Source organism: Eucyclogobius newberryi, unplaced genomic scaffold, assembly GCF_026437365.1.
Source record: "Eucyclogobius newberryi isolate DKJ021-1_F unplaced genomic scaffold, fEucNew1.0.hap1 SCAF_286, whole genome shotgun sequence".
In the NCBI taxonomy this organism is placed as follows: Eukaryota; Metazoa; Chordata; class Actinopteri; order Gobiiformes; family Gobiidae; genus Eucyclogobius; species Eucyclogobius newberryi.
This window is the reverse complement of record NW_027315930.1, coordinates 40,001-60,000: the sequence shown is the minus strand read 5'-3', so window position 1 is coordinate 60,000 and position 20,000 is coordinate 40,001. Positions and strand designations below refer to the sequence as shown.

Below are 20,000 nucleotides of genomic sequence, written 5' to 3'. Positions count from 1 at the left end.
ACATCCGTGTAAGTCTGAGGGTGTTTTTGTACGCCTTGAATCAGCAGGTGTATTTTGAGGCACAGTATTTGGGTGAACAGTCTTGTATTCATGCGCTGAGGGTGTTTTTTAGCCGCGCCGTCCACAGTGTTTTACAGGAAACCCTCTGGATGATGATATTGACGATTGTGAGTGCGTGGACCACAGAGCGGCTGTAGTATCAGATGGTGCTCCGTGTGTGCGCTGTACATTTCCCTGTATTGTGCCGCCGTGTGTGAGAATGTGAGTAATGCTGCTATTCTGGGTCGTGTCTGGGGGCAGTGTGTGAAACGCCTCGGGGCCCGGCGGCGTGCGGAGGTGAAAATGGAGCTGAAACCCAGCATTTGTTTATGGGTGTATTATAGAGAGGCAGAACCAGATTTATACCATTTATACTTGGTAAAACGTGGAGATATTGTCCACAAAAACACAAAGCACAAAATGTACATTAAGTTCTGTTTGCACACTCTAGATTTTTCAATGTTTAGTGCATTTGTAGCGCATTGTATTCAGGGTAATGCCGCAGTTATTTTATTACTTGGTTTACGGATTTTTTAATGAAATATACTGAACAGTTGGGCGAAATATAAATATAATTTCAATTTCAAAAGATTTGTTCTTCCGGGTTTTCCCAAAATACACCACGGGAGGGTGTATTTTGGGAAACGCGCTGGAGAAAATTTGGTAAACGGGTTTAAAATGTGTATTTGCGCGGCGTAGCAGACAAGGAAACGGTGCGCGCTCTTATCTTTTGATTTAATATCCCACTTTATATTTTATTTGAAGCTATTTTGCGTTGTCGGCGGTACTTTATAAAAAAAAATTTATAGTAATTTATTTTATTTATATTGTAGAAATCAATAATCTAAGTGCGGCGGATCCGTAAACCAAGTAATAAAATAACTGTGGCCTAACTGCAATCTTATTTTAAATTATACGTATATTTATAGTCAGCCCTTTGTATCAGCAGAGCTATTGTGTCTTTTGTATAAAACTGGACAGATATAACACAGAAACAATGTGAGAGACTTACCGTACGATAAATGACAGATGGGACTTCCTTAGCAATTCACGGTAAAATTGTTATTAATTTTTTAGCTGTACATTTGAGCTGCTGATGGTGGAATATGTAACTTTATATGTTGTATTCATTCATCGTTCTGTTATTCAGTTATTACAGCGTGTTTTAACAAGACTGCACGTTTAAAAGTTCACTGCACATTTTTGTCAGAGGCATGAAGTTGTTTCAATATTAAAAAATTTCATAGCAATATATTGAATTTCAACATTCCAAAAATCAAGGACAAGTCTAATTTGGCAGTTTAAAAATTCTAATAGGACTTTTACTTCAGACAATAATTGTAACTAAAAATTTCACAGAATAAATAAACAAGTAAATAAATGTGTAAAATGTCAAAGTTACAATTATAAATAAATAAATAAATAGTGTTTGGCTTAAATCTAATTATTTAAATTGGAAAAAATATGATCTATTATTGTAGAACTTACAAGAATATATAATATAGTAGAGTGTAAAAGCATTTGGTGTTAGCACTCAAGCTACTGGCAGCAGAGGGAATTCCCATGGGGAAATAAACAAAAGCTAGCTAGCCCCGACATGCTAATGTAGGCGTGCAGGTGAAATGAAGATGATTTGAGTCAGAAATGCTCAAGAGTCTGTGATGATTGATGGACTTAAAAACAGCACAGGAGACCTCCAGATTTCTCCCTTTGACATCACAAAACTAAGACATTTGAAACTGAGAGTTTTCTGAGGCTCAGAGCAAGGATTAATGAAACAAACTCCAGCTGTGTTTTTCATGATGGAATAATGTTATTACATGGTTAATACAGGACATCCCAGTCAAATGTGACTGGTTCTTTGAGGGCCTTAAAGGTGGGAAAGTGCTATGTAAATGTATGTTTTTTAACTGAAGTTAAACTAACATACATAATTAGATTGAAGACAAGGGGGGAAGACGTATGCAGAGTATGCAGTGTGTGTTTGTTACCTGTGCAGCTGGATCTTGAGCGTGACCACGTGGTAAACATCCTGCAGCATGTCGGCCACAGTGGCATCAGGCGCATCGGTCACATACGACAGGGGCACGGGGTTCCACTTCCCCACCTGGATCATGCCTGGAACACAACCGCGGAACACACACAGAAGCCGTTAGACCACAACTTGTTCAGATGTTCAGTATTAAGCACAGAAATGCAAATGGAGTGACCAGGGCATCCAACATCAAAGTAGAGGTGAGGGAAACCAATCAGAGATTACGATCCGGTGACGTATCTTCATATTCCAATTATCTGGAAGAAGGACCAAATAAAGCCCTGCGCTGGGAAAAACGTGTGTTAAAAAGAATTGTGTGTAAAGCAAATACACCAACGGCAATCTCCAACTGCCACACCAGGAAACACAACTGAATCTTCTCGGCTTCAAATGTGCGTCGAATGCCTTGGTCCGTTTATTTTCAGGTTTAGGACGTCCGGGACGTCCTGGATGGGCGTCCTAAACCTGTCTTCAACTAGTGGCGTCAGTGTGAACGCCGCATTAGACTATGTACTTGTCTGGCATACAAAATGGTTAAAAACACACAGGTGCTTATTTTCTGTCAAAACTTTGCAAAATATTTTGGGAAGAAACATTTATCCTGTTTCCTTGATAGTCAAATATGTTTTGGATGCAGAATGTAGCTACTTTGTGGAACGGTTCCAGCTCTGAGCACAGAAGTATTGTGATATCAATCCGATATCAGTGAGTTTTGTATTAATTGTACCCAATTTGTCTTTCGTTTAATAGAACGAAAGACAAAGCACATATATTTTGTAAAGGCAGCTCTTAGGGTCAAAGTGAGACTGTGGTGTGCTGTCTGCATCTAATTAAGGTGTTTTATTCTCCATGAAGCAGGAAGTGTGCCATTAGCATGCTAATGTTTGTTAGCTTTACCGTGAAGGTAAACTCTGCTCTGGGCTCAGGAGGTTGTGAAGACTGATTATAAACTCAATGTGGTGAATAATTAGGATGCTCAGACCACTAAAAAGGGTTGAAAAGGAACTAGCTCTGATAGGTTCACTAAAAGTCAGGTACAGCACCTTTAAAATGCATCAAAACTCCAAACAAATTTAACCTTGGTGTAGAAAGGTGCAGAGAAACTAAGATATCAACATGTAATTTGTACTGATTTGATCAAAATAATGAGGATTGCATGAGAATTGATACTTTTTGATACCTCAGTCAGTATCTATAAACGACTACTGCTATTTAGATTTGATACTAGTTTTAAATTCCATTCCTGCTTGTGTAGGACTTATTTTCCCAAAGTAAATAGCTCCAGGAAAACAGAACTGAGATGTGTGGTGTGTGTTGACAGACAGACTATAACAAAGGGCGGAACAGCTCGTCTGGCCCCTGAGCTCCTGGGGACTCTCTAACCCTCCTGTATGAACACTGTATTGATAGAGAGTATTTGTGAGTGTGTGAAATGTGATGGTGAGCTCCAGGAGATTTGTGCTGGTCCGTGGAGGCTCAGTGTCAGCCCGTGTTACAGAGCCCTCAGATCTGCTGCCTGAGCTGGGCTGCGGTGGTGGCGCCGCATGACAGCACGCCACACACGCCCCCACTGGTCACAAGGAGCACGTCTCACTGGATTTTAGAGTGCACTTTAGAGTGCACTCTAGAGTGGTTTTAAGTTATTTTAGGAATAGTCAAATCAAATTGAGCACTTGTTATACCTTTATAAGGCCTTAGTTATTTTATTACTTGGTTTACGGATCCACCGCACTTAGATTATTGATTTATACAATATATATAAAATAAATTATGAAAAAAAGCAAAATAGCATTAAATGAAATGTAAAAAGCGGTATTAAGTCAAAAGACAAGAGCGCGTGAAGCAATTTTTTTGCCAAACTCCTGCAGGAGTCTGTGACGGAGCGGGTCTGTGACGGAGCGGGTCTGTGACGGAGCGGGTCTGTGACGGAGCGGGTCTGTGACGGAGCGGGTCTCTCCTTGCGCGCGCGCCCGTCTCTCTGTCTGCTGCGCGCCTTTATATCGCAAATACACATTTTAAACCCGTTTACCACATTTTATTCAGCGCGTTTTGCCGTGACTGGGTGGGTGGGGGAGGGTGCACACTTAAGCGTCAGTTCTGTCTGTCCAAAACACGCTAAATCTACTGTTACACGCTCCTGCGCACCGCGTCTCCCCCCCCTCTCCTCCTCTCTCCTCCTGAGGTGCGTTTTAGGCAAACCTGGAAGAAAACATCTTTTGAAATTGAAATTATATTTATATTCCGTCCGCCTGTGCAATATCTTTCATTTAAAAAGCCGTAAACCAAGTAATAAAATAACTGCGGCCAAACGTGTGTTGTTTTGTGTGACTGTATTTTGTTATTTGGATGTGTATACTTGCACTGTTGGGGTACATTGCAGTGGTGTCCAGGATTAACTTCATGGTTTCTTTAGCTCAGTAGTTCTCAAACAGCAGCCGTTTTATTTGCTTAATTTAGAGTCAATCGTATTCACATTTTTGCTCTCTTTGGGTAAATTCTGGTTCCGAACACTGTTCACAGGAACTAGTTGCTGAAGAAATTGGGGTTGCCAGGTAGCCTATCATCACCATGTTTTTTGGGTTTGGACTGAGAACAAAAAAATAAATGAAATGTATCTTAAACATAAACATCCCACTTGACTTTAAAACTACATATTCAGGACTTACAGCTTCTACAACAGAAACAATAGATGGATACCTTTGGAAATCACTTTTTGCCGGAGGAAGACAAGCTCTCACAAACAAATGGATGGCCCAGAATGATGCGGTTATCAAGGACTAACCTCACTGTAACTTTGTGTACATATTAAGCCTTCTTCTTTTATCTTTATTCTTATTTTTTTAAGCCTATTGTGATGACTAATTCACCGTTCCTTGTTTTATTGTTTTGTGTTGCATCGATCACCAAGACAAGTTTCTATGTTTGTGAATTTTGTTCACTGACAATAGCAATAAACCTTATTTGATTCTGAACAATGGGGAAAGTCGGGACATATTTGCGTCTCAGTGGTCCGACAGATTGAGCATATGCCAGAGCTTCTCCAGAGGCTCCACTGTTGCGTTGTGGTTCCCTCTGTGGTCATGTTGGGTGGTGTGTTTTCTGTAAAAGGTGGTGCTTGGTGTGAAACATATGAAAACCACTGCTCTATCGAATGTGGGCAGAAGATCTTTTAGAATCTTTTGTGACTGACTTTTTTGAACCCGTCCAGGAGCGTTAACATTTGAGAGGAGACTGAAGTATGAATCCCATACATTTCACAACATGTATTTGGAGAGGTTTCAAAACGACTGGCTCAGCAGGACTCGTACACAAAAAGTAGAATAAAGTTGGCATATTTTGTTGTTTGCAGCATTTGCCATTTTATAATTGCAACCGTTCATTCATTAACATTTCAATTTGACTGTGATTATAATCTTTCAGCCAAAAGAATCAGTAAAAAGAATAATTAGACTTCAGTGTGATAAGTCCCACAATATATAAATCATTGTAAGAATAAAAATGTGAAATAAACCGACCCGATTTGTTATATCAGACTGTATAACAAACACTGCTAGCCCTGAACACGTGCAATACTTTACTGACTTAATCATGTGCAATACAGTCATATTAATGTGCAATACTGACTTAACTATGTGCAATACCATCATATTCATGTGCAATACTGACTTAACCATGTGCAATACCATCATATTCATGTGCAATACTGACTTAACTATGTGCAATACCATCATATGCATGTGCAATACTGACTTAACCATGTGCAATACCATCATATTCATGTGCAATACTGACTTAACTATGTGCAATACCATCATATGCATGTGCAATACTGACTTAACCATGTGCAATACCATCATATGCATGTGCAATACTGACTTAACCATGTGCAATACCGTCACATTCATGTACAATACTGACTTAACCATGTGCAATACCGTCACATTCATGTACAATACTGACTTAACCATGTGCAATACCATCATATTCATGTACAATACTGACTTAACCATGTGCAATACCATCACATTCATGTACAATACTGACTTAACTATGTGCAATACCATCATATTCATGTACAATACTGACTTAACCTTGTGCAATACCGTCACATTCATGTGCAATACTGACTTAACCATGTGCAATACCATCATATTCATGTACAATACTGACTTAACCTTGTGCAATACCGTCACATGCATGTGCAATACTGACTTAACCATGTGCAATACCATAATATTCATGTACAATACTGACTTAACCATGTGCAATACCGTCATATTAATGTGCAATACTGACTTAACCATGTGCAATACCGTCATATTCATGTGCAATTACTGTCATACTCACAAGCAATTAATGTCATATTCATGTGCATATGACTGATGTAAATAAGAGTGTTTACTTACCATTAGTATTAGTATTATTTAGTCTTATGTTAGCTATTTTTACTTTACTTTATTTACTATTATTTACTTTATTTTATTATTATTTTATTTTTATCTTTTTGTTTTATTTTATTTATTCTTTTTCCACCATTCCCTATTAAGATATGAGAGGAGTTTTGTTAATAAGAGTTCTTCTATTAAGAGTGTTTTTTTAAACTTCCTATAAGTTATCTGTCCTTCCCTCTGGATCTACTGCGTTGTAACACCAACATGTCCCCATGTGTGGACAATAAAGGATTATCTTATCTTATCTTATATGTGTTTAAGGAATTGTTGCTGATATGATACACTGGGAGGAGCCTTTTCGACACCAGTGGTCTAAGAAACGTCTGTGAAACTGTGGCTTAGAGGTCACTTGATGGACTCCTTTAAAAATCTAAACCTAACAAAATATTTTGGAGCGGATCCCTGTGAAGCGTTTCTCTCTGGGCTCCAAATTGTGCTGGCTAGAATGATTTGAGTCACAAAAGAGCAGAGCATAATTGGCCCTAGAAACAATGAGCTAATAAAGAGAGCTTGGCTGGAGCGGTGGACAGATGTTCTGCAGTGAACCCGCCGCACCAGAGCACACAGAACCAGCCTCTGCGAGTTTGGATTCAGCTCACACAAACTTCAAGCATCACAGGGACGTGTGTGATGGGAGTCCATGTTTTATGTCTGTTATAGCATCGTGACGACTGCAGATGAGCAAAAGCAGGAAATGTGGATTGTGTTTTATATTAACGTGAAATAATGCCCCTATATTTTGCATATGTTTTGGAGTGGGTGTGGTCAAGATAACTGGAGCTGAAACATTGCATTATTTTAGTAATTTAATTATCTATCAATTATTTTTTTCGATTAATTGAGTAATCGGTTAATTTTTGGTTTTACATTCCGTGAACCATTTTTAAAAGCATGTTTATTTGTTTAACAACAAAATATTAAATGAGTTTTTGCTTAAAATAACACATTTTATTATTAATTTGACGTATGTCCCCAAAAGAGCAACATTTCCCTTGACCAGTCCAATATATATAACTCTATACAAGAGTTTGGAAACAATTACAATGAATAAGTCGTTAATGACGTGTCATTGACTGAGGTTCAGGAGCAGGGCCACGCCTCCACCTCTGGAATCACCAGCTAGCCCCACCTCCTGACTACACCCCTTTTACCCGGCAGACTCTGTTGTGTGTCTGTCGCGTGTCTGTGGCGTGTCTGTTGCATGTCTGTGGCGTGTCTGTTGTGTGTCTGTGGCGTGTCTGTTGCATGTCTATTCCGTGTCTGTTGTGTGTCTGTGGCGTGTCTGTTGCGTGTGTCTGTGGCGTCTCTGTTGTGTGTCTGTGGCGTGTCTGTTGCATGTCTGTGGCGTGTCTGTTGCGTGTGTCTGTGGCGTGTCTGTTGCGTGCGTCTGTGGCGTGTCTGTTCGTTGTCTGTTGTGTGCGTCTGTTGCGTGTGTCTGTGGCGTGTCTGTGGCGTGTCTGTTGTGTGTCTGTGGCGTGTCTGTTGCGTGTGTCTGTGGCGTGTCTGTTCCGTGTCTGTTGTGGGCGTCTGTGGCGTGTCTGTGGCGTGTCTGTTGTGTGTCTGTGGCGTGTCTGTTGGGTGTGTCTGTGGCGTGTCTGTTCCTTGTCTGTTGTGTGCGTCTGTTGCGTGTGTCTGTTGTGTGTCTGTGGCGTGTCTGTTGCGTGTGTCTGTGGCGTGTCTGTTCCGTGTCTGTTGTGTGCGTCTGTGGCGTGTCTGTGGCGTGTCTGTGGCGTGTCTGTGGCGTGTCTGTGGCGTGTCTGTTGTGTGTCTGTGGCGTGTCTGTTGTGTGTCTGTGGCGTGTCTGTTGTGTGTCTGTGGCGTGTCTGTGGCGTGCGTCTGTGGCGTGTCTGTGGCGTGTCTGTTGTATGTCTGTGGCGTGTCTGTTGTATGTCTGTGGCGTGTCTGTTGTATGTCTGTGGCGTGCGTCTGTGGCGTGTCTGTTGCGTGTGTCTGTGGCGTGTCTGTTGTATGTCTGTGGCGTGCGTCTGTTGCGTGTCTGTGGGTGAGGGTGCAGCGCCTCACCTTTGGCCTGAGCGGCGGAGCTGTGGGAGTAGCCCAGGGAGAGCAGGGCCATCTCGATCAGCTGGTTGAAGAGCATGTCCTTCCTGACCAAGACGAACTCGGCGTGCTCCTCTTTACTGTCGAAATCCAGCGGGTTCTCGAAGTGCTCCACCACGCAGAACACCGGCAGCATGTTACCTGCAGGGGGCGCACAATGCAAGAGCTAATTAACAACTGACTGACTGTAACTTATGGACATTCTTTGATGGCTTGTTTTGGAATAGATGTGCCTGTTTCCATCCTATTGGACTGTACAACTATGTATCGATGGAAACAATAGATGAACTATCGAGGGCTGGGCGCGGAGGACAAAAGGAGAAATAACCTTTGCAGTTGCCGTGTTTGTGATATTTTCTGCACCTGAAAAATGGTTTATTGTGATTAAGTCAAATTAGAGAGGTTTAGAGGACATATCCTGCTTTATTTGTTATGTTATTGGCCTTTAAACATGCTCTTGAGCACTTTTACTTTGGCACCTCAGGTTTTTTGGCATCTGTGTGTTTTTTATACAAATTACCGTATTTTCTACAGGGCGCACTTTTATTCATAGTTTTGGCCGGGGTGCGACTTATATGTGATATTATTAGTTATTTTCACACTGGTAACCGCAAGAGGGCGCTGTAGGCTCTAAGCGGCGCAGAAGAAGAATCTGCACTTCCTCTTCCTCTGGAGTTTGTGGAGTTGTTTAGCCTGTTATCATCCACCTATTTGGCCCTGTGCACAATGGTTGGACCCAAATGGCATTGCTTATTAAAAGAGGATCTTACAGCCCACATGCAAATGTGATGCATCATTAGAAAGCCTTCTAGTTTCTACAGATGTGCAGATGTCACACTGTCAGGGCTTCAGAACTTACACTACAGAAGCACAAACATGAACAAAACATCCTTTTTTTTAGTCTCGCCTTAATATTGTCAATTTGTAATGGTTGGTTGTATGAGTTTACCCATGAATTTCCCATATAGAGGTGAAAAAATATATATATATATATAATATTTTTATTTTATTTTTGTATTGGTATAATAAAACATCTAACAAAATGCGCTTCCAAAAGGCTAATAAAATCAGAAAACGTTATGCGTAAAATCTAGTCGGCTCCTGACGAAAAATCTAGGCTCTTTACAGTCTTACGCACAAAAATAGAGGATTCTGTGTGTGGGACCCCTAAGCCCCCCATTCTAAAGCTATTCTTATTGGCTAGAATAATATGTCAATCAAAGTCTGCTAAGTCACTGCTGACGTTAGCTATGTGGCTAAAAACATGTTAGCTTTGCGCGTCGGAAGCTGCGCATTTCTTTCCTCCGGAGGCTGTAGAGAACAAACCCGAGGACAGAAAAATGTGTGGATGGGCTCATTCTGTAGGCAACAGTCTGAAGAAAAGATCGATGCCAAACACCATCTTATAAGTCAAACAGGTCATTTGTTATGGACGGAGAAATGTGCCGGACGAGCCTTCATCCTGAATATTGTCAAAGAAGAAAACTTTGTTTACTTGACAATATCTCGAAATCGGAAAACTTCAAGAAAAATACAAGTGGATATTGTTGTTCAATGGTTCCTTACGTACAGACTGAGCATGAGGATGTACAGAATTAAAGCCGTTTTGTCCGTCATAAACACAAACAGGACATGCGTTTGTAAAAGTTGAGACTTTCTCACAAACTATGGGTAATTGCTTCTTGGGGCATATTATTCAATGTAAATCAATGACATATTTGTTTTGTTGAGAAAATAATCTTTAAAATGATGTATGGCTTGCTGGTATTGACCACGGAAATAAAAGTGATGATGTAAGAGAATATTTGAGATATGGAAAATGCGCGCCGGCGGACAGGTGGATGGGAACAGGTTAAAAGTGACACAGAGGAAGAAGAATTCAATGGATTTAGTGATTTGGGGTAAAACTGATGCTTTGGTAAACTTGTTAGCATGTTCTTTATGCTATAGTTATCTGAATAACTGTTCATATGTTACGTTAACATACCAGACACTTACCACAGTTCTGTCTGTGCCTCATGTCACTGAAGGTGTTCATTATTATTTTAAACTGCATTTCAAGATGAAATGTCTGTTCTTGGTCTTGGATTTGATCAAATAAATGTCCCCAAAAATGCAACTTATACTCCAGTGCAAATTGTATGTTTTTTTCTTCTCTATTATGCCTTTTTTGGCTGGTGCGACTTATACTCCGGAAAATACAGTACTTCATATCAGTCAGGCATTTCCCACGCCAAGAATTGAGTTAGAGCTCCGTCTACTGGCTGCAGAGGGGTTAAACAAGCCTCGCTTTACCACGACATACTGATGCAAACACACAGGTGTATTGAACCAGATTTGATTTATCACATGAAAAACAAACACAAATCAGGGAAACTCTGAAAGGAGTGTTTTGTGAGGCTCAGAGGGAGAGCATTCAGTAAACAAGACCAAGGGCATACCTAATACCTCATCACAGCTCTACTGCTCTCTAATGCCTCATCACAGCTCTACTGCTCTCTAATGCCTCATCACAGCTCTACTGCTCTCTAATGCCTCATCACAGCTCTACTGCTCTCTAATGCCTCATCACAGCTCTACTGCTCTCTAATACCTCATCACGCTCTACTGCTCTCTAATACCTCATCACAGCTCTACTGCTCTCTAATACCTCATCACAGCTCTACTGCTCTCTAATGCCTCATCACAGCTCTACTGCTCTCTAATACCTCATCACGCTCTACTGCTCTCTAATACCTCATCACAGCTCTACTGCTCTCTAATACCTCATCACAGCTCTACTGCTCTCTAATGCCTCATCACAGCTCTACTGCTCTCTAATACCTCATCACAGCTCTACTGCTCTCTAATGCCTCATCACAGCTCTACTGCTCTCTAATACCTCATCACGCTCTACTGCTCTCTAATACCTCATCACAGCTCTACTGCTCTCTAATACCTCATCACAGCTCTACTGCTCTCTAATGCCTCATCACAGCTCTACTGCTCTCTAATACCTCATCACAGCTCTACTGCTCTCTAATACCTCATCACAGCTCTACTGCTCTCTAATGCCTCATCACAGCTCTACTGCTCTCTAATACCTCATCACAGCTCTACTGCTCTCTAATACCTCATCACAGCTCTACTGCTCTCTAATGCCTCATCACAGCTCTACTGCTCTCTAATACCTCATCATGCTCTACTGCTCTCTAATACCTCATCACAGCTCTACTGCTCTCTAATGCCTCATCACAGCTCTACTGCTCTCTAATGCCTCATCACAGCTCTACTGCTCTCTAATACCTCATCACAGCTCTACTGCTCTCTAATACCTCATCACAGCTCTACTGCTCTCTAATACCTCATCATGCTCTACTGCTCTCTAATACCTCGTTAATACCTCATCACAGCTCTACTGCAGCTCTAATGCCCCGTCACAGATAGGGACTCTCAGAATGGATTTGAACGCTCTCCTCTGTCTGTTTCCTGTTGCTTTCCCCTCCGCACAAGTGGCTGAGTTGTTCCCTGTTTTACGATGCGCTGCCGAGGAGGTGCTCCGCTTCTGCTGCCTGCCAACCGCAAATCATCTTCCCATGATGCAGCGCTCCAGGTCTGACCACCTCTTCACCCTGTGCGGACTATTCTGAGCCAACAGAGGCTCCGCTGTCTGTTTTCAAGGGACCACTGTGTGCGCTGATCTGCTCGTGTGCTGTTCAGACCCCAATAACATCCCTGCACGAGGCGGGAGCGTCTGCTGTTCAGACGCTCACAGGAAAACCTCTCTCACAACACAGACCGTTCAATAAAGCCTGACTGTTGCACAAAGATGGATGACCAAAAACTACAACACGATAAAGACAAAACTGGGGGGAAAAACAGCCAGCGTGTGAGGATTGCAAATAGAGTCAAATATACACATGAAAAGAGTGCTTCGGAAGGTAAGTAAGTAAAACTCTTAAAACAGGTGGTTCTCAAGGACAAGGCTCAATATGGAGCAGAGTGAGAAGGACACAGGACACATATAAACCCTTCTTTTACACGAGTTAAAGAGGAGAGAGAGTAGTTGAGCCAAATGTGTTTGTCTCAGCACAGATATATTGTAAAAAGCAGCTCTACGGGCCAAAATGAGACCGCAGAGTGCTGACTGCATCCAATTATACAGTGTTTTACCCGAAACCAGGAAGTGCGTGGTTAGCATGCGAATGATGATTAACTTTACCGGGACAGCAAAACTGTCCGGGGGCGTGAAGGTTGTGAAAAGGTTCGTGTGTCATGGGTACAATTCCAGCCCTTTAACATTTGCCAAATGCCTGTGCCCTCTCTCTCCCCATCTCTATAGCTTTCTAAAGTCTAAAAACATTGGGGAAAAAAAATAAGAAAATGAAAGGACGTTGTGAATAATTAGGAGTGCATTGGGTAAATGAGTGATAACTTCCGGTGTGTGGAGAGGCGAGCTCGTGCGCAGTGAGGTCGACAAACGCAGACTGATATAGACCTCCATTTATTAAAGGAGACGTATTGTGTTTTTTCTGGGTATTTAGTATTAAACTACAGCATACGTGGATCATGATTTTACATTTTGTTCATCGTAAACTGAGATCTAAAACGGCTTAGTAATAGAAACAGATCCAGAAGTGATAAGCCCCGCCTCTGTGTGGTCACTTTCACTGTAACAAGTCGTTTACATGATTTTGTGAAAATTCAAAGTAAAACGGTCAGAGACGTGCGCGGCGACACGGGGCAGATAACACAGGACTACTCAAACATGCAGGAGTCAAATACAACTACATACAATAACTACAATACAACAAAATACTAATGATGAGGAAACGCTGTTAAAAACTCATTTTGCATAATCTGTCCCCTTTAAAAACGTTACTGTATTTCCATAAAGCGAGACTATCTCAAATTTGGTACACAAAATCCTCAATAGAGCCACTTACACTGCGCACTATTTATCATTCCTCGCCCCGTATTAACCCCAATTAACAGGTGCAGTTCATTTAACGGCGCTCTCTCGCCGTGTGACCCCACGTTCCCTTTTGTGCGGATGACGAGGTGAGATGCATAAATCCGGATATATTTTGCGGCGATGGCTGAGCCCAAACAATCGATGGGCTGACAGATGCAAAGGGAATGTGCTGAAAGAGCCGCTTTTCTCCGCGCTCATTTTAATAGATAAAGATCTAACAATAAAGACTGCTGTGTAGGTTCACTGGGGGATCAATACGGGCTTTGTTTGAGCCGGCCCACATGCGGCTGCGGCTAATATCGGTGTACAATGGTCAGTGTGGGACAGCCAGCGCGCGGCCTCTGGGGGATGTAGGCAGCTGCTCCCGCCCCTCGCTCCCCCCGGGCAGGAGCGCTCTGACAGGGGTTTGACTGTGGATCGATCGCAATATTATCACACAAAAATGTTCAATTCACTCTGTACGCCAAAAAAATACACCGAAATGCTTGCTTTTTTTCCATGTCACATTAAAGCGGCCAATTCCATTCACGTAATGTAAAAAAAAAGTCTAATCTGTTCTCGGGGTCAAAATGAGACTGCTGTGTGCTGTCTGCGTCTAATTTAAAAGGATTTTTTAAGAAAATAATCATAGAAAAATATTTAGCAGAATAAAAATGCAGTTTTGTTGTTATAAAACTTGGAATGCTTGAGGAGGATACTTGCGAGCAGACTGTCCAGTGTGATGAACTGTCGCTTGAGAACTATACAATGTCCACCAATGTTGAGAGTTTGAGTGACAGGTCGGCACAATACACCTGGTCAAATAACATAAATGTATCTCTAATTTTGTTTTGTGCTTGAATGTTGAACGCATTTTGTTTTTGACCAAACCACAATAAATAAACAATTAAAAAAATAAAATCATAGAGCGTTTTGTTCTCCGCAAAGCAGGAAGTGCACTGTTAGCATGCTAATGTCCATCTTTACCGGGACTTTAAACTCTGCTCCGGCCTCTGAAAGTTGTGAAAAGTGCTTCTCAACTCGAGGTTCGAAATGCATGAGGTAAGTGTGTGAGAAAGACATTAAAGTCAGTTGGTATTTCTGTCCACGTGTACAGTTACTCTTTAAATCTCTCTTAGTACTAGTATTGCTTATTGTAAATGTGTTTGTTCTATATTTTAGCATTCATAAAGTTTGATTTCATAAAGATGGTCACAGGCGAGATGAATGGTAATCTCTGAGACGATGTGTTTGGAAGAGATTAAATGATTTCTGCTGTTTAGTCCTGGTGTCAGTAACAATACCTGTTATTAAGCTAAATATACGGTACGGTATAAAATCCCACGGTAGAATAGGCCTAATGACGTATTGATACGTCATTAGGCCCATATGTGGGCCTAAATATGTGGCGCTGCTCATAGCGTTCAGCTCATAAATAGGTTCTTTTTGGTCATCATGTACACATATTATGCCACAAATAATGTCTATTTAAATCCATGTTTGGCTGTCTGAGCACACAGGCCCACTGTAGGCTACTTGTTTTGCCCTGATAATTGCTCATATTTCCCCGTCTCTGAGCTAAGTATAGGACCACCAAATAGGAAAAAGATCATGGTATATAAACACTCTTTTAGTGCGAAGTCTTTTGTTTTTGAAAAGTGCTAGCCAGCAGTATACCGTCCTATGGTGATATTTTGATCCCAGTTTCCATACTGTGGTCCATCCCTGTCCATAGCCAATAGCACTGGGTTTATGGACGGTATAAAAACTGGGGAAAAATGCAAAATGTAGTCAACAATTTTCAAAGGAGAATCTAAAGCCAAACAGCATCCACAAAGCAGACATTTTATATATACCATTAGGGCAAAGAAAAATGCTATTTGAATGGCTGTAATTAAAAAATGGCAAAAACAGGCAAGAATATGATATTAATATAATGTCCTCAGAGAACCTAACAAATAATTACAATAGACTTTTTATGAAATGATCCGGTCAGGTTTTTATATTTTTCTGCGTATTGTAAATGTTGTAAAATTGTATTTAGAATAATAAAATGCATTGTAGATTCAACCTTGCAGTAGTCAGCAGGTAATTAAGTTTATAACTCAGACATGTATGTTGTTAGTATTATGTTCATTCATTCATGTAGAAAAAAAATATGAATCGCAATTATTATTATTTGGGCATTAGTGTCATCACTGAAAAACATTATTTGAAAATATGATATATATATATATATGAATATATATATATATATATATATATATATATATATATATATATATATATATATATATGCCACGATAAAAATTATTTGAAGTGTGATATATTGTTACAGAAATTATAATATTGGAACTACAATTTCCCATATGATCCCATTTCTATTTTTCACGAGAAATATAATTAGCTGCAATAAATGAAATCATTTATGAGTCATGAGTGCGTAGTAATTATTTTACTTTCTACAGCTCAAATTTGAATGAACTACAGAAAGTTGCCACTGTAGATGAGTCGAGTGGCTGTTTAGGCTGAACTAGAACATCCAAGAGCAGGTTTAATGTAGATGCCTGGAGAAAAGATTTATCATCACAATTAAAATGTCCTTGATTGCACCGCCCTGTTACAATTGCACATTTTTGGATATTGTGGCAGTAGGAAATAAACAATCAAACTGTGCGGTAAGGAGAATCAGGACGAAAATCAAAGTGTTTCTCTGTCGAGTGTGACATGTAGAAGAAGGAACGAATAAGAGCAACAGCCCATCGGAGGACGCTCTCAGCCCCATTCCAAGAGCCGCGGGTCCCTTTTGCCCAGAAAAGCTCACGCCACCAGCCAAATCAACAAACAAACACCATCCATCAGCCAAGAGCACGCTCCAAAACCTGTAGCTTTCCTTTTCCCAACCGCTGAAACACGGCCGTAAAGTGTTTCTCACCCAATGACAGCGCTTATATTAAAACTCTATGTCATCATCTCGGCGGAGAGGTTAAAGAGAAACGAGTCTTAAGAGGACTCCAAGTTTGCCGTGACAAACAAATGCAGGAGGGCGTGGGAGGAGGGCTGTGGTGAGCGAGTGTGTGCTGGGGACACGGTGGAGCAGGCTTTGGAAGAAGAGTTAAGGGCGGCTGGGGGTCCACATTTATACTATGGACGTGTCGAAAAATGTATATCAGTAGAAATAGAATAGAGCGTAGAGAAGTAGAATATCAAGTGCATCGTCTACAATTAAAACTATCAATAATGAGCTCAAAAAGAGACAGAATCGTCTAGGGTAATTTTCCAAATAAGACTATGATATTTTTGCACTTTTTAACATTTTGAGTGATATTTGAGACATATTAGCACATTCCTGATGTCTGTCTTGACATATTCGTTTCTGTTCATATGGCTCACACATTAGTCAATGCCTTTTATTCCATCACTGCAGCAAATCTAGTCAAGAACAAGCATTAGAGGTAACGTTTGGTCAAATTGTAAAATGTATTGTTTATTTAAGTGCAATTTACAAAGAAGGTTTAGGTGACACAGAACAATAGGGGATCAGAGTTAGATTTAGGGTTTTGTTCAAAATATTGATACGGCGGTATATCGTCACGGGCGTGTATCACCAAGTCACAGTATCGATCTTTTTTCTTTCTTTTTTGATTTGAGGCCCGTAGGCTTTAAACGAGGTGGAATAGTACTTTTGATCTGCTCCTCTGGGTCGAGGTGAGAAGGAGCTGTGGACCTGATCAGACACTGATCTGTGCAGAAGATGCTGCTGCAGCAGGTTCAGACCATGAAACATACAATACTTTACTAGAATGTGCTCCTTATATTTCTATTTGGATCAGTTGGATGTCTGAAGTTATTAGAGCAGAATGGATTTATAATTAAGTGTTTTGTGGATAAACATGACATTTCATACATTTTCTTATCCAGAGTAAAAACATTACACATTTAGTACATTTTCAAGACCCTTTTTTCAAAAATGTATCGGGATATGTATCGTATCACGAGGGTCTTGGGAATACCCAGCCCTTGTTAGATTGTCGATTAGATTATTACGTAAAGTGTGTGTCATAAATCATGCATTGTCTGTTATAACGGCGCTGTTATAACGGCGCTGTGATAACGGCGCTGTGATAACGGCGCTGTTATAACGGCGCTGTGATAACGGCGCTGTGATAACGGCGCTGTGATAACGGCGCTGTTATAACGGCGCTGTGATAACGGCGCTGTTATAACGGCGCTGTGATAACGGCGCTGTGATAACGGCGCTGTGATAACGGCGCTGTGATAACGGCGCTGTGATAACGGCGCTGTTATAACGGCGCTGTGATAACGGCGCTGTTATAACGGCGCTGTTATAACGGCGCTGTGATAACGGCGCTGTGATAACGGCGCTGTGATAACGGCGCTGTGATAACGGCGCAGTGATAACGGCGCTGTGATAACGGCGCTGTGATAACGGCGCTGTTATAACGGCGCTGTGATAACGGCGCTGTGATAACGGCGCTGTGATAACGGCGCTGTGATAACGGCGCTGTGATAACGGCGCTGCAGTGCAGTGTGTGATGAGTGAATGCGTCAGTAGCTCTCAGTGACAGTAACATTGGAAGCACGCGGGCCGTGACCTCTCACCTCTCTTGTGGCAGGACTTGAGCAGGTGGCTGCTGGGCTTGTATGGGATCCCGGAGAGTTTGGCTCCGTTGCTGCCGAGGCGAGCGCGTCCCAGGGGGCTGCCGTTCTGCTCCAGGCGTGGCAGTTTGGCGGGCGGTCCGCTCTGCGCGCAGGGCCCGTTCTGCTCGAGCCGGGGCAGCTTGGCCGGAGGGCCACCGGGGAGTGACGGGCCGTTCTCCAGCCGGGGCAATTTGGCCGCCGGGCCCTTGGCCTCTGCCATGCTGCTCACCAGCTCCGAGTTCTCCTTGCCCAGACACGTCTCGCTGAGATGTTCCATCATTCTCAGCTCCTCAGCTCACTATCACCTGCACAGAGCACACAATAACAGTGAGTCAGCAAACATCTCCTCTGGACCATCGACAGTGTGTAAGAGTCACACACTCCTCAACAATCAGAAACACACTCTCTCACACACACACACACACACACAGACAACTTGCACTTTCACTCACTTTTCCCTACATGGCTTTAGTGTCTCGTTGTTTTAAGTGTTTCTCTTTAAAGAGTGTGTAGTGTGTGTAGTGTGTGTAGTGTGTGTAGTGTGTGTAGTCTGGTGGCACCTGGAAAGAACACACAGTAGATCTAATGAGTGAATGAGAAACGTTCACAGATTGTAAATATACTGTGTGCGTATATTGTAAAATACTGTGAGTATTTGTGTATAAAATAAGTATAGTGAAACAAACATTTTGCTGCCCTAAAAGTCTAAGTAATGGAGCACTGAGTGGTGACGTGGGCAACTGTCATCTCGGCTCAGTTAAAACAAGTTGGCCGCGGTGACGTTTTCGTGCAGCACTAATGTTCCTATTTTTCAACGCATGTTTTATGTATATGCGTCCCACTAGACTTGTGTGCGCAGGGGGGGCAAACAAGCCCTAGTTTTAGTTCAAATACATTAATTTGCAGAGAAATTCCACTTCAATGAACACGGCGCACGGCTTGTGCTGCTTTGCACGCAGACTGAGGAAAGCAAAGGCATGCGGAGAGCCAGTTGTTATAGATTCATGTAAGCTTTGAGCAATAAAAATATAATACACGAAACAGGTGCAGTGCGCTGAAAAGACGGCTACATTTGACGAAAGAGCTTTTGGTCAGTTATGGACATCTGCTGACTCATGGAGACAGCAAAAGTTGAAGAGGAGACTTAAACTAAGTCCATACACTTGACTAAATACATGTTTGTATATTTAAAGTCCGTCCATGATGAGTTTTATCACAGCTAAAAGACTTTGGTGTATACAAGGTTCAAGCACTGAACCAGAACCCTTTGTCAAAGAGTGAAACAAGCAAATTCATCCACCCCCACTTCAAAGATCATAACTCCCTCATTCACCACGAGCAATGAGGCAACTAATTCTGCAAGAATGGATGGGGCACAAAAACTAGACCCGAGCAAGGTCCAGATCCAGGTCAGGCTTTTGGAAACGACCTCAAAAAGAAAACACAAACCACACGGAATGATCGCGGTGTTTTCATGATTTGAGTACATGTTTTCAACAAAGAGGGCAGGGGATAAGTTTACTGAGAATAACCCTGTAGCCACAAACCTGAAACACAGCACTTCAGCACTGGAGAGCATATATGACGCCACCTGCACCGCGGCTCCTCTTCGTCAAGTTTGGCCAGGGTCACAAAAAGACATGGAAAAAGCCCCAAAAGCAGTAACTCCGGTTCGGCTGGCCGGTTCCACTCTCTCTGCCTCTCGTCTTTACGCGTGCATGGCAGTGGAAAGCGGCTCAATCATGTCCAAAAAAACAAGCTCCTCGGTCAGTGGGAAAACAGCAGCTGGGTCTCCGCCGCGGACCGTGACATGCCGCTGCCC

General features: G+C 41.9%; 1 protein-coding gene across 1 annotated transcript in view; it reads right to left on the bottom strand.

Annotated features, from left to right (window-relative positions):
* The window catches only part of LOC140373034 (DNA-binding protein SATB1-like), a gene marked incomplete at its 3' end in the record, with an annotated part of 91,700 nt that overhangs the window by 36,530 nt on the left and 35,170 nt on the right, over window positions 1–20,000 (bottom strand). The window contains exons 2-4 of the mRNA XM_072459862.1: window positions 18,140–18,483; window positions 8,548–8,724; window positions 2,031–2,157 (exon numbers count right to left, since the gene is read on the bottom strand). Of these exons, the coding sequence (XP_072315963.1) occupies window positions 2,031–2,157; window positions 8,548–8,724; window positions 18,140–18,458 (623 nt within the window). The remainder of the gene's footprint in view (window positions 1–2,030; window positions 2,158–8,547; window positions 8,725–18,139; window positions 18,484–20,000) is intronic.